The sequence below is a fragment of the Lithobates pipiens genome, unplaced genomic scaffold, assembly GCF_037356315.1.
Source record: "Lithobates pipiens isolate NorthernLeopardFrog02 unplaced genomic scaffold, aLitPip1_a1.2 Scaffold_13, whole genome shotgun sequence".
Classification (NCBI taxonomy): Eukaryota; Metazoa; Chordata; class Amphibia; order Anura; family Ranidae; genus Lithobates; species Lithobates pipiens.
The window spans coordinates 417,353,397-417,377,813 of NW_027507718.1; the positions used below are offsets into that span (position 1 = coordinate 417,353,397).

Here is a 24,417-nt window from a genome sequence, read left to right on the forward strand (position 1 = left end):
TCCTGCACCCAGCGTGCTTTCTAAATGCACATTCAGCGGTGCTGAAGGGTTTGTAAGGGATCAAAGAGTGTGCTTGTCCACAGACTCCGTTGATAGGCTCACATTCATAAAAAAGAATCGGTCTCGGGTCAGCAGCTATCAGGCTTCTGACGCTGATGAAACTGATTAAATTTGTTATGGATCTGGGATCCCTTGAAGACTGCCTATGCTGACTATCCTCAATCTTGATGATACCAGATTCCAACAATATATATAGTTTAGGGCACCACCACCCAAGGCCCAAAAGTTTAACAGGGGCATGTAATTACAATTTCTGATCAAATATTTCACAGCATTTTTGAGCCCAACAAGAGTATCTTTGAGGGGTTACAGTGTTGTAGCAACACCACCACCACCCAAGGCCCGATCTTTCTACCCCTGTTTAACAGGTGCATGTAATTACAATTCTTGATATAATATTTCATAGCAGGGCCGTTCCTGCCCCCAACAAGATTAACTGTGAGGGCTTACAGTGTTCTGGTACCACCACCACCAAAGGCCCAATTTTTCTGCCCCTGTTTAACAGAGGCATGTAATTCCAAACCTTGATATAATATTTCACGGCAGGGCCCATTCCTGCCCCCAACAAGATTAACTGTGAGGGCTTACAGTGTTCTGGTACCACCACCACCACCAAAGGCCCAATTTTTCTGCCCCTGTTTAACAGGGGCATGTAACTCCAAACCTTAATATTATATTTCACAGCAGGGCCAGTTCCTGCGCTCACCAAGTGTAACTGTGAGGGCTTACAGTGTTCTGGTACCACCAACACCTAAGGCCCAATTTTCTGCAGAGCATATATGGCAGACTGTATAGTATATATACTGCTGTTCAGAGTATATAGTGCCTGGGAGACCCCCGCGCCATTTTTTTTAAACTTTGGGTGCAGGGCTCCCCTTAATATCCATACCAGACCCACAGGGCCTGGTAATGGCCTGGAGGGGGGCCATGCCACTTTTTTCAATGATTTTCATCTATTTTTCCGGGACCCGACAATACATTACAACTGTTAGCAGTTTTAAATTCCTTTTTTTGCTTTAGAAATGTCATTTTGCTGTGGTATTGTTCTAAACGGAGGGAAAACTGCGCCACTTTACAGGCATAATATAGACACCCCCAGGCACAATATTTAAAGAAATATTTCATTTTTATTGTTTCAATTTAAGCATTATTAAAATCACTGCTCCCGAAAAAAACACCCATTTTTAAAACTTTTGTTTGCATTGATACATATGCCGTGAGGCAGGACCCGGGTCCCCAAACACTTTTTATGGTAATAACTTGCATATAAGCATTTAAAATTAGCACTTTTGATTTTTTCATGTTCGTGTCCCATAGACGGTGTTCGAACACATTTTTTGCCTGTTCGCATGTTCTGCTGCGAACCGAACCAGGGGGTGTTCGGTTCATTCCTACTCTTGGTACTTCTCTGATTAATGCTCTTCTTGCCCTTTGTGCCATACTCTTTCCATTCTTAGATTATGGATTGAACAGTGCTCTGTGAGATGTTCAAAGCTTGGGATATTTTGTTATAACCCTGCTTTAAGCTTCTCCACAACTTTATCCCTGACCTGTCCGTTGTAGGGTCCTTGGCATTCATGATGCTGTTTGTTCACTAACATTCTCTAACAAGCCTTCAGAGAGCAGCTGTATTTATACATAGGTGACACCTGAAGGCAATTGGTTCCACTAGATTTTAGTTAGGGGTATCAGAGTAAAGGGGGCTGAATACAAATGCACGGCACTCAGATATTTATTTATAAAAACTTTTGCAGACCATTTATGATTTTCCTTCCACTTCACAATTATGTGCAACTTTGTGTTGGTCTATCACATAAAATTTCAATAAAATACATATTTACGTTTTTGGTTGTAACATGACAAAATGTGGAAAATTTCAAGGCACTGTACATAGAGTACGCAATCCACTTGCACTGAATGTCAACATACATCATAACTCACATCAAATCCACATTGACATGTTCACCATGCACGTTTATATGTGGTAAGGTATTTCTGAGTTGTGATTTGACTGCATCCAGGTTAATCACTGAAAATCAACTAGGGACCTGGCATATTCAAAAGGAGATCAGTGATATCAGCCCCCATATTTTTCTTTAATTGATTGTAAAGACTTAATATTTTAATTCTTGCATAGACACAGGCATAGCTAGTTCTGTTTAAGCATGCCTTATGCTGGTGTGCTTAAATATATTTTTAAAAACATTACAATCATAACTTGATGTATGTCGTTTAAAGATACTTCAAAATTTTGTTTTTACCATTCAATTTTGAAGTGAATGGACTTTACGAACAAAAAACACAAACAATGTTAGAAATAAATTCATTTGAAAAAATTGTTTCAACCTACTCTTTTAAATTTTCTTATCAATGTCCCTATTAACAATTAGAAAATCAAACTTTCTTAAAACTAAACATTTCAAAAAGAAGTAAACCACTCAAAAATTGTATTTAAAGTGGTGATCTACCCGCATTTTTTTTTTTTTTAAGTCAGCACTACAAACACTGTAGCTGCAGACTTTTAATAAGGACACTTACCTGTCCAGGGATCCTGTGATGTCGGCCCCCCAAGGCTGATCCATCCATCAGATCGGGTGCAGGCTCTGCCATTCTAATTAAGGGAAACAAGAAGTGGAGCCTTGCAGCTTCACAGTCTGTTTCCTACTGTGCATGTGTGAGTCGCGCTGCACTTTGTGGATGGATGGCTGTCTTCTGAGACACACACATGTCCCAGAAGACATTGGGGGGGCATGCCGAAGATGAGGATATGACATCCTGCGCCACAGACCGGATGGATTGGAAGTACAGGCTGTACTTCATAAAAAGGTAAGTTAGAAGAAAAAAAAAATTTAATTAGCTAAAAACGAGCCGTGTTGAGGTGGTCTTTCATTTAAGACCCCCTCTCAAAATGGGTGGAACTCCGCTTTAATGTTTAACATAGTTAAAGTTATTATTATTATTATTCAGGATTTATATTTGAATTTAAGTACATTCGTTTGTCCTGTCTTTTGTTAGGTGAAAAGTTTAAAGCCAATGAATGCAATAAAAATCATACTACCTTTATAGCAACTCACCCCGAGATAATGGTGCACATGCGCGTCACGTAGCACTTTGTAAATAGCCGCCTGTCTTCTGAGACACACACATGTCCCAGAAGGCATCAAGGGGGCTCGCCAAAGAAGAGGATTTGATGTCCTGCGCCACAGACTGGATGGATCGGAAATACAGGCTGTACTTCATAAAAAGGTAAGTTAGGCCGCGTACACACGGGCGGACTGTCTGACGGACTTGGTCCGCTGAAACGTGTTTCAGCGGACAGTCCGCTCGTGTGTGGGCTTCAGCGGACTTTTTCAGCGGACAGTCTGGCGGACTAAGTCTTTCGGAATTTCCGTAATATTGTCCGTCCAACTTTGGTTTCAGCGGACAGTCCGCTCGTGAGTAGGCAAGTTGGACGGACTAAGTATGGCGCATGCTCAGAAAGGATTTACACGGCCGAAGGTTGCATTGCAGTGTATTGGACGTTGTATTTCTAGTCCCGTCGTACGTGCTGTACACGTCATCGCGCAAGCTTTCAGCGGACTGTCTGTTCATCGTGTGTGGTCAAGTCCGTTCATTCGAAAGTAGGACGGACTGTCTGTCGGATTGTCTGACGGACTTAGTTGGCCAGACAGTCCGCCCGTGTGTACGCGGCCTTAGAAGAAAAGAAAATGTGACTAGCAGTGTTGAGGTAGTCTTTCATTTAAGACCACCTCTCAAAAGTGGGTTGAATTCCGCTTTAATGTTTAGCATAGTTAAAGTTGAATTTAAATACATTAGTTTGTCCTGTCTTGTGTTAGGTGAAAAAGTTTAAAAGCCATTGAGTGCAATAAAAATCATACTACCTTTTATTAGAACTCACCCCGAGATAATGGCCATCAATGAAAACGACAGGCAGAGATGGCAGTTCCGATACCCGGCGACATCTATCATCCAGCTCTTTTCCATAATCACCATTCAGAGCAATATTCTTTTCTTCAAACTTTACTCTATGATTCTGGAAGATCTTCCTTACCATTTCACACCTTTCAAATGTGTTTCTCACCACACGTAGACTGGTAGTGTAGATCACTATCCGCCCATATTCCAGTGTGGAAGAGGCCTGCAAGACAACCAACAAAGAACAATGTGCAAAACGCAGCAAATCACAGCAGCCAATAATCAGCCATCTTGCATTCTTTCAACTGCTCTAATCTATTAAAAGGGGGAAAAAATGTTATAGGTCTATTGTCAGTAATTACAAAATGATGATTAAATAGGCATTTTATTATTTTTCACATCTGTAGTACAGCTTAATTAGTAACCTGTCAAAATTGTAATTATTTTAAATTTTTTTTATCATTAAATGGCTACATCAAAGGATGAAGAATACTGCACTTAAAGTAGAACTGAACGCAACATTTTTCATTTTGGATAGAGTCCCACTTGGAAGACTTCTGTTTACTGCCTGTGTCATAGCCATAACAGGAGGTGAGAGGAAGAGGAAATCCCTCCAAACTGTGGGAAATCCCTGATAGTTGCCAGGGTCACTTGATATATGCATTTTTTTTCCTGTTCTAGTGGCCACTCTCAATTTTTTTTTTCACTTTCACTTCAGTGATAATAGTCATCGAGAAAAATAGGGATAATAAGACATGGTTCTACTGCCTTGAATATACCTGCATCAAGTACAATGGGTTATAAGGTCCATTCTGACATGTAAGCCGAAGTGGGGATGGAACACACCTACCCAATTACCTTCCCCCTCCCCTCTCTTTTAGTTATTTTTTTATTTTTTTTGGCGGGGGGGGGGTTGGACCCAGGAGTGCCATCTTGAGTTTGATTTAGACAGGTAAAGTCCAGGGAAGTGATCACCAATGGGAGACACAGGTGAACCGCCCATGTAGCTTGCTGTGGTGGGTGGCGATGAGGCCGGTTATTTAAACTATTGGACAAGTGCTAATTGTGCAACATTGTCCTCACAATTGCCTGTGTACAAGGTACTTTTTTTCTCTACGTACAGTATCTATGTTTATAATTTTTGTACACCCACTTTTGGGGTGGTCTGTAAGGTATCTTGATTTTGGTAGTTTACCCCTATGTAAAAACAAAAAAAACTTTTTTATTTGAAAAGTAAAGAATGCATAACACAAATCCAAATTGGGGGTGAATCTCCCTAACAGGAAGACAAGCAACAAATAAAACCTGTTCTAATCCCTTTCCACTCTGTTCTGTGTTCAGTTATACTTTATAGCTGGCTAGTCTGTACATATAGCCACACTTTAAAGAACTTCTATATAACTAAAACTAATTTTAAGAACACAGGTGTGAAAGTAAAGGAGAATTTGAGATTTTCAGTGGGCATCAGAACAGGAAAAAAATACATATATCAAGTGACCCTGTTGACTACCAGAGATTTCCTTCTGTTTTGAGGGATTTCCTCTCACTTCCTGTTATGGCTATGGGACAATGAAAAAGTTTGCGTTGAGTTCTACTTTAGGTGTTGAATTCCTTATCCTTTGATTTAGCCATTTACTTATAAACAAGACTTCTAAAAATGTAAAAAAATTACCATCACTCTGCTGTGCCAATGGAAAGGTTTGACAACATTTGTATGTTTGTAATGCTCCTGAAGATGCACATGTGTAGTGTATAAAGATTCTATAGTCTCAAAGCCACGTCACTTGTGAAGGATGAATAAATTCAAATTCACTCCCAACCACTTTTCAAAACCAGACCTGTGCCCTCTCCCATTTATTTTCTGCATAGACGACAAAAGGTCAAGAAATGCAAACATAAATAAGCAACTTTTATAACAACGATGGTCATCAATATAGGACACAATTACTACTGGCTCATTCACTTGTAGTGAAGATCAGAGAGGATGTGAGGGGGTTTGCTTCAAGGTCAGCATGAAGGAAGTAAAGTGGTAGGGAATCCAAAGGTCACACCATTTGGTTGATCTGGTGAGGCAAAAAAGTGATCTTCAGCAAATATCTGATTGCAATGAAATTATGAGTTTAGGTAAACTTATGTTGTGCTGTGAGGTTATGACAATGCTGTAAGTTTAATTTTTGGTAGGTATGAAAGAAGATAGACAATACAAGACAGAGAAAAAATAGAAAATGGAGCCACTGATATTGTGCTTGAGGCTGGAGAGCGGAGGATTTGACTGTCCCTACTGTATTGTTCCCTTTTGACAGGCTTTGCCCTGTACTCAAGCACTGTTGATCTCTTGGTTTTGAGGTCAATCCTTCTGGTAAGTAGGTCGGGTATTTCTGTGATGGTAGATCTGCATGATGGAATGCTGACACTTGAAGGGCACATATTAGAAGGACTGTTCACAATATTAGCTTGCATTTATATACTAATTATAATTTTTTGGTGTTTGAGCAGTTATATCACTGAATGGTATAAAAAGGGTTGAAACTGAAGCGCCACACCACTGCTAAGAGGTCCAGATACAACGTTATTCCATTAAAGGCCAGAGGTACAATTCAAAAGGTAGCCAAAGTGTTTCATCAGGGCTTAAATGGCAACAAAGCAAACAAACCAGAAGCAGACTTGACCTACAATGGTATTTCTTCCAGGAGTGAATTCAAAGCACAGGCCTAGTCAGCAGCTTGTTTGGCAGCCTATCACTAAATCACTGAATAGTGACACTATATTTGTCAAAAGTTGTTTGGCAACAACACATCTAAAGTTGTTGGGACAACACATCCATTTTTTTCATTATATTATTTGTGTTTTGGTATCCTGACACTTTTTAATGTGCATCATCCCTTATTTCACATTTTGAATATATTTATTTGGCATTATTTCATTAATTTATTTTTCACCAAGCACCCGGACTTGCTCCTTTGCTGCTTCCAGTTGCATCGCTTGAATAGCACTCTGTCACACACACACACACCGAAGGGCCCCAAACTTAATCAGGCACTTGTGACCTTATAGCCAGAGGCAAAACCTATAGAGTCTCTCATCATAGACTGAGTTAGTAGTGCAGAGACAGATAGTATGTTTGATGTCACAGAAAGGACTACACCAATAAGTTGCAAGAATTTCTATCTATGGTCATTTCAGGAGATCTCTTGGTATAGTGATCATTTCCACTTGGTGTAGTGATCATTTTATGCTTTAATTAGAATGTCACATAGATCTTTAAAGAATATCCAAACCCAAAAGCAAAAACGTAAGATGTTATCGTAACAACTTACCAAATCTTAGATGTGGTGGCTTCAATAGTATTCTTCTCTTCCTTTATTTTCACCTGGTGATCTGGCCAGTAAGTCTGTTATTTTTCAACTTCCTTTAACAGACCAAGCAGTCCAGAAAAAGTATCAGTTAGAGGATTGAGACAAACCATTTACCACTGATGACTGAATGGTCAGCTTTTTTTCATTTATGTAAAACCTTTATCCCAAAAGAAACAAAATAACTATTGCTGCAACTGCTTAAAAAGAGTAAGCTGGAGTTCGCCGTTAATGTGTTAGTCAAGTCCATCAGGTTGAGATTGCTGCTGTCCAAATGTGTCTCTGTTGCTCCTCCAGTAGAGTGGATACACCCTAAGACAGAAAGCATGTTACTGGCCAGATCACAAGAAAAGAAATGCAACTACCACATTTATGGACTGGTAAGCTGCAATATCATAAATTTTTGTTTTTGGGTTTAGATACATTTAAAGTCTAGCAATAACTCAAAAGAATGTGGGATAACAGGTCATTATATCCCTGTGTTCCATGCTTTTAGAATTAAAGTGATTCTAAACGATCACCTTGTAAAACAACCCATTCAGTTTAAGACTGAGTTCACACTATTGTAAATTGCATGTGAATTTTTCCACATCTATTTGCATGTCAGGAGATTGTGACCGGCTCTCAATGGAGCCAGTTCACACATCACCGGAGCGGCTCTGGAGTGAAGTCCTGTGTGTCTTCTGGTCGTTTTCAAGTCCGAATTCAGCCAAAATTCGAACCGTAATCAGACCTGAAACGGTGAACAGGGACACATCAGGCCGCTGCTGTGAGCTGCTCCATTCTGCAGTGTGCGCCCAGCCTAAAAATGACAGGCAAAAGATTTATGTATAGATACAAGCCACAAGATACTAGACACACCACCGGACCTCCTAGATGCCTTACTACTCTCTAAATGTGGGCACGGCATGTGGACCCCCTGAATCTATCTGGGCATATTATGTGGATGGTCATGCCCTACTTGACAGCCTGAGGATACATAGAGGATACTATATATTTAAATTCACTGGCCTCTGGGGTTTTCTAACTATATTTTGGCCTCACTCCAATCCCCAATATTGTGAATGGACCATATCCTATGTACTATTAGCAGGTTTATAAGAGGTTTACCAAATATTCATGTTCATCACTTACATTTGGGTTTCTCTCACCCTTTTGGCATGCCTACATGTATGTGCCCTAAGTAGTGACCTGTGGGTGAACTCCTTTGGTTGGACTTGATGCTCCAGTGCCCACCCAGAGGGCTGCTGTGTTGATGCTGTTATATGCCAGAATGAGTGCTATATTGGTTTCAATAGCTCCAATGCAGCTAAGTCTGGTAAAACATGTTGGCACATGAAGAACTTTCTTACCAGCACTAATATTTTAAACATCTTTGTGGATAAACACATAGAATGTACTCTACTCACACGGATGTATAATTATTTTTAACTATCAAAAATACATATGAATTATACATATTTATAATGTTTGTTTATAGATTAAAAAACTTTATAATTTAATAGATAAGTTGCTTACTCCTTGTCTAGCCTGTACAGTCCAATTTTTCTCTTCTTTCATTCATTCCCCCCCCCGCAAAAAAACACTTTCTAAATACCCTTTTCCCCTTTTTCTTATAAGTGATCACTTTCCCTCTGTTCTCAGCTGCATAAGAGAAGGTCTGTTAGGACAAGTCTGATTATTGAAGGAGAGCACACTGAGTTGCCAGCATGGCTAAATAACTGACCACACTGTGTTCTCCTGCTTAGTGTGGTCAGTTTTTAGTAGGAAAGCAGAAGGACTGACAGGAAAACCAGGGATTTTACACAAAGGAAGCAATACAAAGAGAACAGGATAATTGTCCATGCAAGTACATGATACAGCAGGCACAAATCAGGAATACAATGTGTTCGGGTAACAAACACTTTAAAGCGTTTGTTAACCCAAACGTCAAACATCATTTCACTAATTATGTGACTTCTGAAGGTAATTGGTTGCACCGGAGCTTTGTTTTTGCTTCTTTAAAGCATGTTATATAGCACAGTGCTTGAGCTATGTCATTTGGGTCCCCCCCCCCCATATCACCTGAAATACCTGGGTGATCCTGCCTGTCCTTCCCTTTGTAAACTGACTACAGTGTATTATAGCCGCTAAGCCCCGACACCGTGGTCAGTTCACATGCCTCCATCACCCGCAGCTCTCCTGTTCTCCTTTTTCCTCTCTTCCATCCTCTCCCACCACCCCTCCCTGCCTGTCTGCTCCTGTGTCAGTGCTCGCCCCTCCCCTCCTGCTGCTAAAATAACTTGTATTGTCCTCTATAATCCTCTCTGCGTCCTAATGACAAGTGCTCATGTCTGTGTGGTTTATAAAAAAAAGCCTTCTTTACTGTATTTCAGAGTGTTTCTGGACAATAACGTGACCAGCCATCTCTCTCTCTCCTCTCCTCCTGACTGACGCCAGTGGGGGAGTCTTGGCCCCACCCGATGCATCTCTCAGACAGCGGGAGGAGAGAGGTGGCCAATCTTTTGATTGCCGGGAAATGCTCTGAAATATGGTAAAGAAGGCATTTTTTTTTTTTTTGAAATCACACAGACAGGAGCACTTGTCATTAGGACACAAAGAGGATTATATGAAGTAGTCAAAGTGGGTTAACAACCACTTTAAGGACAGGGGCCTTGCTAATTTACAAGTTATTCATTACCTCTGTAGGGATCTGCTGCCCTCCTCTGTCTATATTTGTAAATAACTCCTAATATGAAAAAGTTGTTTATGTACATCATTTCTTGTGTCTGAAGGAAAGAGGAGCTGAGACCACATATCCCCATGGAAGAACTGTTGCTATTCCAGAACAGAAGCATGGGTTATTAGGCAAGTGTTTCTATCATAGCTTCTGGGTGTATATACTGTATGTACAGTGCCTTGCAAAACTAGTCACCCCCCTTGGCATTTTTCGTGTTTTGTTGCCTGACAACCTGGAATTAACATGGATTGTTTAAGGATTTGCATAATTTAATTTACAGAACATGGCCACAACTTTGAAGATGTTTTTTTTTTGTTGTGAAGCAAACAACAAATAGGACAAAATAACATAAAAAGTCAATATCCATAACTATTAACCCCTCTAAAGTCAATACTTTGTAGAGCCATGCCGCTTTGGATAAGTCTCTATGAGCTTGCCACATCTTACCAGTGGGATTTTTACCCATTGCTCTTTGCAAAACTGCTTCAGCTCCTTCAAGTTGGATGGTTTGTGCTTGTGAACAGCAATCTTTAAATCTGACCACAGATTTTCTATTGGATCGAGGTCTGGGCTTTGACTAGGCCATTCCAACATCCCCACAGCATGCTGCTGCCACCACCATGTTTCACTGTGGGGATGGTGTTCTTTAGGTGATATGATGTGTTGGGTTTGCACCAGACATAGCGTTTCAATTTTAGTCTCATCAGCAGAGCACCTTCCTCCATACATTTTGGGAGTCTCCCACATGCCTTTTCACAAACTCAAAACGTGCCATTTTGTTTTTTTGCTGAAAGTAATGACTTTCTTCTGGCCACTCTGCCATGAAGTCCAATTCTATGGAGCGTACGGCTTATTGTTATCCTATGTACAGATACTCCAGAGTTACCTTGGGTAACTGCTGCCTCTCCGATTAATGCCCTCCTTGCTGGTCCGTGAGTTTTGGTGTGTGGCCGTCTCTTGGCAGGTTTGCTGTTGTGCCATGTTCTTTCCATTTGGTTATGATAGATTTAATGGTGCTCCTAGGGATGATCAAAGATTTGGATATTTTTTTTATAACCTAACCCTGAGTAGTACTTCTCAAAAACATTGTCCTTTAATTGTTTGGAGAGTTCCTTGGTCTTTATGGCAGTGTTTGGTTAGTGGTGCCTCTTGCTTAGGTATTGCAGCCTCTGAAGCCTTTCAGCCCCCGTTCACACCTATGCGAATTAGATGTGCGTTTCCCCGCATCTAATTTACATTGCAGGAGAATGTGACTGGCTCCCTATGGAGCCATTCACATATGTCCAGGGTGGCTGCGGAGCACACTGCACAAAAACACTGTGCATCTTTGGCTCCATTTCAGGGCTGAATTCAGGCATAGAATCGCCCCTGATTCGTCCCTGAAATGGGGAACAGGGACACACAGCGCTGTGAACTCGAGCTCAAAAAGGTGTGTATATGCAATGACAGATCATGTGACACTTAGATTGCACACAGGTGGACGTCATTTCACTAATTATGTGACTTCTGAAGGTAATTGGTTGTACCAGAGCTTTTTATGGGCTAAATAACAAAGGGGGTGAATACATACGCACATGCCAATTATCAGTTTTTAATTTCTGAAAAATAGTTTTATGTATATATTTTTCTAATTTTACTTCACCAACTTAGATTATTGTGTTCTGATGGATCACATATAATTCAGATTAAAAAAAAACATTGAAGTAATGGCTGTAATGTAACAAAATAGGTAAAAAGCCAAGGGGGTGAATACATTTGCAAGACACTGTATGTATGTGTTTAATGACCCGTGATAGAAGTACCATATATCTTTTCCCTTGTTGTTATCTTACATGCACTATATCAGATAGTTATATGTGTGATCCAGTGTGCGTGTGTGTATGCTGTATGTTAGTAGGTGAGCCAGCTTTTTTTGCAATAAAGTTTATATGCAGCTCCTATTAGTCTAGTTACTAAGCCCTTTTGGTCCGGGATTCTATAGCTAAATTTAGCTCAGGGCTTAGTAATAACCAGCATAGGCTAGAGTCAGGTTAGGCATACGATAGCCACTTGGTAGTTAGAGGTCTGTTTGCATGACAGATTAGATGCTACTAGGGACTAAGCACAGAGTAGATAGGATGACTCCAGAGTCACATCACAGTTTGTTCTAATGAAAAGCTGTGTTCTAGGCTGGTTAGACAAAGGCTGGAGGGTCTTCCTATCACTGCAGATCTTGCCTTTAGTTCTCCGACACCAAGACAAATACTGCATCATGATCATCCTCAGGGGCCCCTGCAACTGGACTATGTTGCAACGTTCATATGGTTGTATCTCTAATAATAACTATATATACCCGGGTATATGTGCACAATTCCACCATGACTCTTGTTGGACCTTTTGCAGATGATACCTGTTTGTACATTGGATGTATGTACTATTATTAATCTTTTTTTAATATAAGCTTGTATTATTGCCATACTGGTGTGCATGTATATACTTATGGTTAAAATGATTGTAAAGGTTAATTAAAAAAAAAAATAACAAACATGTTATACTTACCTGCTCTGTTTTGCACAGAGCAACCCCGATCCCCTTCTTCTGGGGTGCCCCGGTGGTGCTCCTTGCCCCTCCTCTTCATCCAGTGCCCCCATGGAGAGCCGCTTTCCTTGGGGGCACCTGTGCGGGCATGCTAACGAGTCCCACTTCTGTGTCCATTGACACACACACACACCAGGACTCGGCCCTGCCCCCCGCTCTCGTGTCACTGGAGTTGATTGACAGCAGCTGGAGCACTGATCTCGTTCTCGTCGCTGGAACAAACGGGTTCAGGTAAGAAAAGGGGGGGGGGGGCTCTGGGGGGCAGCTGCAGCACAGAAGGTGTTTTCACCTTAATGCATAGCATGACTAAGATTAAGTCATTATAATATTGTATTTGACAAACATCTTTCTTACCAGAAATTTTAGCTTGTACGACGCATGCTGAGTAGTGCACTGCTTTGTGCTCTTAATCCCCAGAATATGTATTATTCAGTTAAACTCATACATTGTGTGTAAGAAGCACAGTCGCTTTCTATGAAGAGAGCCTTTGTTCTTGTATTATAGTTACTCAAAGTCATTATCAGTTCAGCCTTGTGCCATGCCTGAAGATAAAGTGTGTGTCCTTTGGGACGCAATCTAATACGCCTGTCTGTCTGATCTCAAACACTCGATAGTAAAAGTGTTTGTGAGTGACTTCAGTTGACCCTTACAGATTATTTTCACAAAAAAAGTATTAGTTTAATTCGTGCTATGTGTCTAGAGAGAAGAAGCAAAAGAACACAAAATAAAGGTGACTGAAAGGGGGATATTTGAAAGCAACCTTTCAGGCAAGAATTATGGTTATTGCTGACATATTTGGACATTCCAGGACTGTCATCCTTATCCTTTACTGCTTGGTAAGTCAATAACCTGCAATATGTAAATTGTGCCTTTTCTGTGTCAGCGATTTACCTGGTGGTGAAGGAAAGATAAGAATGACATCCCTGTGCTGTGTACCTAAAAATACATCACAATTGCCAGCTGCCATTTTTCTGTCCTGACCAACATATCTTTAAAGTGGTTGTAATCATCTGAAAATAAAAATGAACAAAGCATATTATTTTATAGTGTTTACTTCTATAGTTGGGTGCCTGTCTTTTCTGTCATTTCTCTGCTTTTAGCATAAGCTAATTCTGAGTTTTTCAAGACTCCAGGAAACTGGCATCCTCAGATGTGCATGTTTCCCTATGAGACTGTATAAAGGGGGGCTGTGCCCTTTCCTTCCACTCAGGTCTCAGATTATACACAGCTCCATGCTCTGTGCTGTACAGTGTGTGACATCAGATCCCCACCCCCCCACCTAATGGATGCTGAGAAATATGATCAAATTGTGTACTATGGAAGGCTGCGTAGGAGGAAAAACATGTAGATGAACAAGTACAGCTTATGTAGGAGGAATCACTGGGTATTATCTGATGCTAGTAACTTCAGTCGGCTTATGTAAGGGTTTATTATCCATTTAAATTGTTTTGAAATATCTGTTAATAAATAAAGGAGATTTTTAAAATGCTTATGTTGCATCCAAATCTGTTATGTTTTGTCAACGATTTCTCTGGTTTTGGCAGAGATCCAACTGTACCCAGGCCCGGATTTACTCCCTTTGCCATCCCAAGGCCAGGTCCTTCAATGCCGCTCCCCCACTCCACCCACATACACAATACACAATACACTACCATTCTTGTCCTTTATCGATGACTGCTACAATAGATCAATTAAAAACATATCTCTACACACGAGAACACTGAAAATAACTGGCTTTAATTGTACAGACTGAAAATACTCTGTAATGCAGAAAATGCCTTTTAAATATTATAGCAGTAAGAAACTCCCTACATTTTTATTTTTTAGTTCTAACTTTTCTTTTGGCAAACTCATCGATAATCATCTTCATAGGACAAAGTATTTAAAAGGTCTGACTCAATGGCAAGTAAAGCTAAACTGTTCAGTCTTTCTTGACCCAAAGATGATCGTAAATAGTTCTTTATGCAAAATACATTTCATTCATTTTTATGCACGACAGCTCAGTTGCAGTGCACAGATACAGTATGCATTTTGTACCACACTGCTCAGCTTGCAGTGGCGCTGTTGCAGTGTGAAGAGGACACATAGAAAACAATTGTTTTCTATTGCCCTTGCAGAGACCTGTGTTTTGCTAGTGCAGAAATCCCAGACCCCCTTTACATCAGTGTCTTCAGTCCCCCCCTTCACATCTCATCACAGACCCCCTTTTACATCAGTGTCCTCAGTCACTCCTTTATATCTCATACCCCCTTTTACATTACGACCCCCTTTTACATCAGTGTCCTTAGCCCCCCTTAGGTTACATCCCCCCGCCTCATCCCAAACCCCTATCACAGACCCCCCATTAAAGACTGACCCATAACAGACTTATGCCCCCATCACAGACTGACCCATCACAGACCCTCCCATCACAGACTGACCCCCCAGATCACAGAGCCCTCATTACAGACTGACCCCCCATCACAGACCCCCATAAAAGACTGACCTGTCCCACAGCAGACCCCCCCATCATAGACTGCCCCCCCTCATCACAGAACCCCCAACACAGACTGACCCCCATCACAAACTGGTCCTGACCCATCACAGACTCCCCATCACAGACTGACCCCCCAAATCACAGACTGAGCCACCATCACAGTTCTCTCTCAATATCAAACTCCTTTACAGCACAGCACTCCCCACTCCCTAAAGAACCCTACCTTATTCACACAAGACATGGAGCCTGGCCGCTCTGGGCAATGGGCGGGACTTTTCACGTTAAAAGTGAGTGATTTATTGCTGGGACCGCCCCGCTGCCTAGCAACCAACCCTCCACTTCTTAACTTAAAAAGTCCTGCCCTTTGACTAGAGTGGCCACGCTTCGTGTTTTGTGTGAATAAGACAGGCAGTGTAGGAAGGGGGCAGTGCTGTGATATTAGAGAAGACACGGACCTGCCGCACCTGCCATTCTGCTATGTTAGTGCAGGGGGCAGCTGAGAAGTCGCTGCAGGTGTGACACCCATCCTGCATGACTGCCACCCCAAAGCCTGGCCCCAGTGGCCTGGTGGGACATCCGGCCCTGACTGTACCATATGCATATGTCAAGGGAGACAGACTACTTACAATGCGTGTACTAATACATTAAAGTGAACCTTTTTTTGGTCATGCAGAGAAAAGTCATAGAGCCCATCCCCCCTCCACAGCGGCATATACTCATGTTTTCTCACTTGCCCACCATGTCATTCAGCCACTGGAACTAGAGAAGGAAAGCCCCAAGAGGGCAACAAACCAATTTGTAAGAGCACACACAGCTATAGACTCTTTTCCCATAGTCTATATGACATAGCTGGACCAATACAGAAGGTGCATAGCACTGTCACAAGGGACAGAGGGAGAGCCACATGCTCATCCTTACCCAAAAGTGTCAGGTATTTCATCTTCCCCCAAGTAACTGAACAAATGTGCATTGCCATTGTTAGGCCCAACACAAGCAGCTTCTCCTATGGGTGTCTTCTTTGGTGTCTGTGGGTTAAGCACTTTTATGCAGAAGCATCCTTATAGTGATAAAGTGCCAGTAAAGAACAGAGTTCAGATGTATAGATCTTCCCTAGGCTCTCCTTGGTCTCGAATGTGTCAGGTGATATAGCCAAAGAAAGTCTAGAAGGACGTCTCCATACTCTGAGCCAGGAGCCATGCATCCGTGGCCTGATGTGTTTTGCATGAATGGTAGATTTGTGCTATGCTTGGAGGGATTTCTGTTGGTTGGGATTTTTATTTGGGAAATGCATGAGAATGCAGAGAGATTTCTGCTTGGGGAGCAAGGGGGGATTTTGCTTGGGGAGGGGGGGCATTTTATCTGAGGACATTTTTTTTTGTTGTTGAACTCTTGCAAAAAAATAAAAAAATGGCGGAGGTGGGACTTTGTGTATGGGGAAACATGATTGTATGGGAGAAAGGGAAATGTTTTGTTCAATTGTTTCCTGTGGTGCTAGAGAAGTATTCCATGTTACATAGGCTTAAATATTGTACTCTGTGCTAAGTACTCCTGACCACTGCACTCTGTACTCTGGGAATAGAGCAGTCAAAAGCAAGCAACAAACAACACAGCATACATGATGCAACAGTCAGGAGTATGCAATGAATAGCGTGACATACAAAGCTAAGCATTTAGGGTACAGTATGTAATGTGCAGTGTATGTCATATACTCCTGACTGCCACATTCTGTACAGTTTACTGTTTGATACATACATATGTTTAGCCCCAGTCCAAAGCACTAGCAGTAAAGGAGCTGCTGCATGGATCAGGCTGTCAGCATTACAATGATACTGCAGCTGCCCAAACTCAACTGCCTCTGCAATTTCTTTCTCCCTCCTCAGTCACAAAGGAGTCGAGCAGCTGTGAGGAGAGAGGACAGAAAGAGTCTGGAACACAGTGGTGATGGACATCTCTGTCTATGTAAAGATGTGTACTGCCACCTATAAAATAATGAATGGTATCATCCAATCGCCATTCTGTTGGTTGATAAATTTAAATGTCAGTTTTACAATCTAGTAGACAAAGCCCTACATATGGGCACCATCACCAAGATGACTTGGGAAGTACATAAGAGCCCAATATCCCAAGTTACCAGCATTGTATGCCCTTTCAAAAATTCATAAAAAACGATCTACTCCACCTGGAAGACCAATAATTTAATAAGTTTAACAGGAAATGGCAGTAAGTTAGTGGATTCTTATGTATGTACTTTCATGCTTGGTCTATCAATTAATGGCAAAATAAACGATAGTCCATGTTTTTCTGAAAGTGTCACATTGGTCGACATTGATGTGGCGAGTTTATATTGTTCTATTCCCCATGAGAAGGGTATCAAAGTAGTGAGACAATTTTTTTAGCAGGGCAATGCCCATAGCAGCCACAAATTTGGGTTTAGTTTGAGTTGACTCAATTTTATTTTCAGTCACAACGTTTTTGTGTATGATGGGTCCCACTTCCTCCAGGTTCATGGAGTAGCTATAGGCACTTGTTGTGTTCCATTCAACACAAACCTGTTCCCGGGGAAGTAGGATCTGGTTTTCTTGCTATCTGAGAAAGCATCTACATTTATGTCCCACATTGTCCCTTGGTTGTGCTATATTGACAACATTTTTCTAGTGTGGGAGGGTTCCACCAACTTGCTTCACAGTTGTTTGGCTTTTTTGAAAGCTAATAAGTATAATCTAAAATGTACTATGTCCTACAGTTCACAGAAAACTACTTTTCTGGATGTTGAAGTTGATTTTTTACCAAAGGGTACACTGTCATGTAATCTCTATCGCAAACCCACAGCTGGGAACACAATACTGGAGGACAGATAATTTTGCATCCAAGCCTTTAATAGGATTGATTCTGTACAGCCAATACCCAAGGTTAAGAAGGAAGAGTCAGGACGATAAAAAAATAAATAAATTGAAGCAGCTGATGCACTCAGATGCTGCCTCCTTGAGAGAGGATATGGCTAGACTTGTCCTAAAAAGGCTTTCCACTGGGTCATTGGCCACTCTCATGATTTATTGTTTAATCATAAAGGTAAAAGCAATGAGAAAGCTCCCTTTCATATCATGAATTGTCATATATCATGAAATGCTATTCCTCAATACTGGCATCTTTTTTGATTATTGACAGTAAGGTAAGCAAATTTGTTTTAGGTCACATTTAAAAGAGCATAATCTCTATGAAACAGGCTGGTAAAAAGCACTTGGTGATATGGGAGCTGTTAAATGTGTGGTTGGCAGATTCTTCTTCATTGCAAAGCATTTTGTAATTTTCAACATCAAAGATGTTGTATATCCGATGGTATGTTCTTGCTGAGTCTTTTATATTGGAATAAATGTCAATTTGGATGACACATATATGATCACACACATGCCATGCCAAATAGATATTCTGCTATCAGTAGGTACATGCTGATGGAACAAAATTATGTGCTTCCAAAAGTATGGTTTCTGGTGTTGAATAGAGTCCATGTTGATCCCAGGGGAGGTGATTGGAATAAGCAGATACTTCAGAGAGAATTGCAGTGGATATATAGGGTAAAAGCCACAATTTCCCAGGCATCAATTTCCCAGGCATCAATGAGACCACGAGTTTCAAATGATATCTGGAGGATTTAGTGTCTGTTAAATTGAAAGAAAAAACCTGAGCAAATGATGCATATGTGAAATACCATACGTGCACCTACAAACATGTGCATATTTTTGTATATGGTTCTTCAAATTTCCAACCTCTTGGACTCTCTCTATTGAGTAATGTTGTTTGACGAATTTCATGTTACTGTTCACTGTGCATTTATACACATTTACACATTTATGTGTATAGTCTTTTAAATTTCGAACTATCTCCCCAATGGGTATTGTCTTTTGACACACTTTATATTATTGCTTATTGTGTGCTATATGTTTCTGTTGTATTTTGTGATTAGGTTTTTTATTACCTCTATCTAGCCCTTTAACTGTTTATCAGTGGTTTATACTAATTTTATCTTTGCCATTTTGTTTCTCTTGCAGGATTTGGGACTCTGAGGGAGACTCTGCATTGGTTCCCTGATATACTCGATCTCACCCAGCACACATGGGCCCACCCCATAGTTCTATGGGGACAGGCATTCGTGGTCCATCTGCCCTGGGGTGAGATGGTCTGCTGGGCTGCAGTAAAGCATGCTTGCTTGCCCCACATCACCTGTTGCCTCTTTCCCTGGTGGATCCCTTCCACCCATTTTAGGCGGGTGGAGTGGACAGCATGTTGTTTCAGCACCCCCACTACTCTGTACTCACTGTTAAGCAGTTGCGCAGGCAGTGATGTCATGGTGCCTCAAGTGGGAGGGGATCGCCGCCATTTTGGAAAGTTGTTCACTTCCCCACATCCTGTTTGCAGCACATGGTTTACATGCTATTGGCACCGTTTTCACTTCACTAAAGTAAGCTCCTCCTTCCATATTGGGCTTATATAAGGTGCTGTGCTGGCAGCTATTTTATCCTCATTTGCACTTTGATCTTTGGATCCCTCCATTCCATCAAAGGATGAGGCATATTGCAATGCCTTGCTTCATTGTTTTTCATTTTGTGGTATTATATTAAAAGAGAAGTATGGGGTTTACAAAATAATAATAAAACATTATGCTACATCTGTCCCTTGCCACCTCTGCACTGAGAACTGAGCAATCAAAGACCACTGATTGCTCAGTTCTCCCCACCGCTCCGAGCAGAGAGCAGTAACTGTCAGTCAATGGCTCTCTGCTCTGCCCCTCCAGTGCTCATTACTCCCCCCAGGCAACACTGGCCTGGGGGGAGGGAGCAGCTGAGTCAGTCTCCCAGCAACACAGGTGAGGGGCTGAGCCAGCTGGCAGTCCAGGCCTTTTGGTAAATCCCGACTGTAAAGTCAGGATTTTTCCCCAGCCTGGACTAGCTGAGTGACATCAGCAGACAGTGGGTTTTAGCCAGCTGTTGGATGAAAACAGATCACAGGAGTGTAGAACAAGCTTCAATCCTGTGACCCATAGGATAAGTAGAGCCAAAAAAGCTTTAACCATACCTCTCCTTAAATTTTGCTCTGTTTATATAGATGTTTTATGTCGATCCCTGTGCGGTCTATTTATGGTGGGTAACCAGTGTGGGGTGGTCACTGACTCCAGAACCTTTGTATTGTGAATACGTGTTGCAATGAACTGATGGACACAGTATATGCAAGTGACGTGTGTATACACAGTATGTAATATCTACTGAGATCCTCTATTGGGAATCCATCATATAACGTTCATCTTATATAACATGTTATTTCATCCACTTTGTATCTGTACCACAGTGGCGGCTGGTGAAGTTTTAAGATGGGGGGGCGCTAGACCACGCCCACCCTTTTGACCCATCCCACTTCTCATAAGCCCCACCCATTATAGAATCCACCAACTCCGTCCCCTGTAGTACATCATATACAAGGCTCTACATTATACACAGGGCTCTATACTTCATATACCAGGCTCTACATTATAGACAGGGCTCTGTACATCATATACCAGGCTCTACATTATACACCAGGTTCTAATGACACATCAATATGTCTGACAGCCCAGCCACACTCCTCGTTCACCAGAGAAAAAAAAACAGGAAACACAAAAAAGGTGCTCGGGAAACAGCAATAGGCAGAGGTCACCGCAGACAATGAAGTACAAGAAAGCCTAATAAAATAAAACAAATACAGTCATCACATTTAGTGACTGCAATAATGCAATATCTTACATGTTTTCCTTTAGTGGTGGGATCAGAGGGATGGTGATGATCAGAGACAGAAGGATGGAGGTGGGGTGGGGAGTTGGATCAGTGGTGGGTGGGATGGGATCAGGGACAGAGGGATGGATCAGGGACAGAGGGGTGGATCAGGGACAGAGAGATGGTGGGTGGGATGGACCAGGGACAGAGAGATGGTAGGTGTGATGGATCAGGGACAGAATGACGGTGGGATGGATCAGGGACAGAGAGATGGTAGGTGGGATGGACCAGGGACAGAGAGATGGTAGGTGGGATGGATCAGGGACAGAAGGACGGTGGGATGGATCAGGGACAGAGAGATGGTGGGTGGGATGGATCAGGGAGAGAAGAAGGACGGTGGGATGGATCAGGGACAGAAGGACGGTGGGATGGATCAGGGACAGAGAGATGGTGGGTGGGATGGATCAGGGAGAGAAGGACGGTGGGATGGATCAGGGACAGAGAGATGGTGGGTGGGAGGGATCAGGGACAGAGATATGGTTGGTGGGATGGATCAGGGACAGAGAGATGGTGGGTGGGATGGACCAGGGACAGAGAGATGGTAGGTGGGATGGATCAGGGACAGAGAGATGGTAGGTGGGATGGATCAGGGACAGAAGGATGGTGGGTGGGTGGGTGGGATGGATCAGGGACAGAGAGCTGGTGGGTGGGATGAATCAGGGACAGAGGGATGGTGGGTGGGTGGGATGGATCAGGGATCAGGGACAGAGAGCTGGTGGGTGGGATGAATCAGGGACAGAGGGATGGTGGGTGGGATGGATCAGGGATCAGGGACAGAGAGATGGTGGTTGGGATGAATCAGGGACAGAGGGATGGGTGGGTGGGGGGAGGCTTCATATGGGCTGTGTGTTTCACAAGAGCCTCCACTGGTATAGACTACATTAAAAGGCTAAACATTTTGAACTGGCATACAAATTGTTCTTTAGGTTTAAAGGCAGGAGAAATTGGCTTAAAGCTCACAAAAAAAATCAAAGGCAGTGAGCAAATCTTCAATATTACATATCGATAAAGATTTACTACTACATACTAAAGGGACAGAAGTCATCAGATGATACACAGAATGCAAGCACAATGCGGAGAATATTTGACAACTACTAAAAAGGCTTCTATTGAAACCACAGCTACAGGAGGTAAAGCTGAACAGCAACCACGACCATGCAGACATAGCAGCGGGACCTAGGCATTCACATCCAGATGCAATACACTGTCAGGGTTTGATGAGTATATTTTAGTGAAGCAGTGGGGAACTTTTGCTAAAGGTAATGTTATCCTGGGGTGTTGGGGGGGGGGGGTAAAACACTGGAAGGAGTGTTGGTTTCCGAATGGCCAACAAGTGCCTATACTAGATGTCACTGTCTGCAGTAGACAGGCTTTTGGAGAGATTCAGGTCTGACTGCCAAACCGAGACACAGCAAAACCAGTGGAGATAATAGAAGTGCTGATCGTCAGTGCTGCCCGTGTGAAGCCTCCCCCTCCATCCATCCTGTAGCTCTGCCCCCCTCCTGTGGATTTCCAGCAATGCATCGCCATCTACCTTGTTGTTTCATAGTGCAGCAGCAGTTCACATTCCTCTGCTCCTCCGCTCGGCGCACTGATCCGACAGGGGAAGACCGGAAGTGACGGCTAACTAGTCTGTCACTCAAACCCATAGCATAGTAAACCTATGGGCGCCGGGCGGATGCAGATCGGCATTTGTAGTTGCGCCACAAGGCGGGTTAAAACCCCGCAAATGAAGCGCCGCGTCTGCAATCTTGTGATTGCGTTGACGTGGCGCTTCACATAGTGCACTGTGTCCAGCGCTGCACTGTGTCCGGCGCTCGTACACAGTGCACTTAAGGACTTTTTTTCTTTTCTTTTTTTTTAAAGGGCCATTTAAAAAAAAAAAATTTTTTTTTTTCAATTTTTTTTTTTTTTTTGTGACTGCCTGGAGGGGGGGCGGCGCCCGGGCGCCCCCTATGGACGGGCCGCCACTGCTGTACCACCCATTGATGGATGATTGTACCCACCAGTGATCTACAGTGTTATATCTAGTATATTTTGTTAATGTATTGTGAGATCATTAAATCTCCATCTTTGACCCAATGCTGCATGATCAGCCCTTTCACTACTTTTGATCATTTTTTATGCTCTTTGCAATGACGATTGTAAAAAATCTTTTATTCATTGTTCTTGTGTCTTTCTTGGGTGCTTAAAAATGCCCTCTATACTCTAAAAAAAAAGTTTATATGATTCCTTAAGGTGTGACACACCAAGTTGAAACAGACCCAGTAGCCTTTTTGTTTTCTGTACAACTACAGTACCCATACCTGGATCAAAATTTGGCCGGTTCAGAAAGGACTGGAAGAATTTTGATCCATGTATGGCCAGCTTAAGTGTAACTGCACTGAAAGTGTAGCAACACATTAACGCTCAGTTTTCTGTGATACACTTGTTTAGCACAATAACTGAAAAAGCATTGATGGCACAGGATCAGCAAAACAGCTGGGTTAGTATTTTCAGAGGGAGATTAACAATGGCAACTGAAAAGCTCACTTCGTAAAGGTTCCCTTTTAGGACATGGGTGCTCAACCTGTGGCACTCCAGCTGGTGCGAAAAAATACAAGTCACCTCATGCCTCTGCTTGTACCGCTCAGCCTTGCAATGCCTCATGGGACTTGTGGTTCCGCAGCAGCTGGAGGGCCACAGATTGGGCACCCATGCTCTAGTACCTCTTCACATTTGCTTGTTTTTCTGCAGTAAAACACACGCACTTTACTGCCTGAAAATTACATTCTTTTTTATAATTTCCATCTGTGTGCTATAATTTTATGTGTTTTTAAACAATAAGGTTCCATTCACTTCAACAGTCGAAAAACAAAAAAACATATGATATATACACACCTTATAGAATATTACTCCAAAATAATTTATTGAAAAAATCCTATAAAAACAAGGGTCATGTCCAGATATCCTCCTTAACCCTCATCCTCCCATAAGACCAACCCCCCCCCCCCCAAATCCCAATGAAAGCACACCCCAACCTACCTAACCTACCAAATCTCCTCTCAATCCAGTACTCTAACTAGTCTGCATGTACCCCCAAGTCCAGGGGCAATGGTCCTACTTAAAAAAAAAAATCACAGAAAAATATCCTGCTGAAAAAAGTAAAAGAATGGTAACATGAATCCTCAGCATTGAAGTAAAGATGAAAGTATGAATATTTTTGAACGTGTATAGAGTGAACCAAACAAAGGTATCCATAGGCTTCTACATTAGCATATAAGCAGCTGGGAAAGATATCACATCATGTGGTGATTTGATTACTGCTGGGCTATAAGTTCAGTAAACGAAGGGAGAGCTGAAATAGGGATTGCTCAGACAGTCCATCCATCAATATGAAACAGTGGAAGACTGTTGGTTTTGACATGTCTATTCCAATGTACACAAAAAAGTTGACAAATCCATATTACTTCTTGACAAGCTTGTGCTGCTGCAATGTATTCTGCTTCAGTTGAAGATAGAGCGACAGTTGCTTGC

General features: G+C 42.1%; 1 protein-coding gene across 1 annotated transcript in view; it reads right to left on the reverse strand.

Moving 5' to 3' along the window:
• GRXCR1 (glutaredoxin and cysteine rich domain containing 1) overlaps window positions 1-24,417 on the reverse strand; it is a 67,459-nt gene that overhangs the window by 25,357 nt on the left and 17,685 nt on the right. Inside the window, exon 2 of the mRNA XM_077478584.1 lies at window positions 3,959-4,198. Coding sequence (XP_077334710.1) covers window positions 3,959-4,198 — 240 coding nt within the window. The remainder of the gene's footprint in view (window positions 1-3,958; window positions 4,199-24,417) is intronic.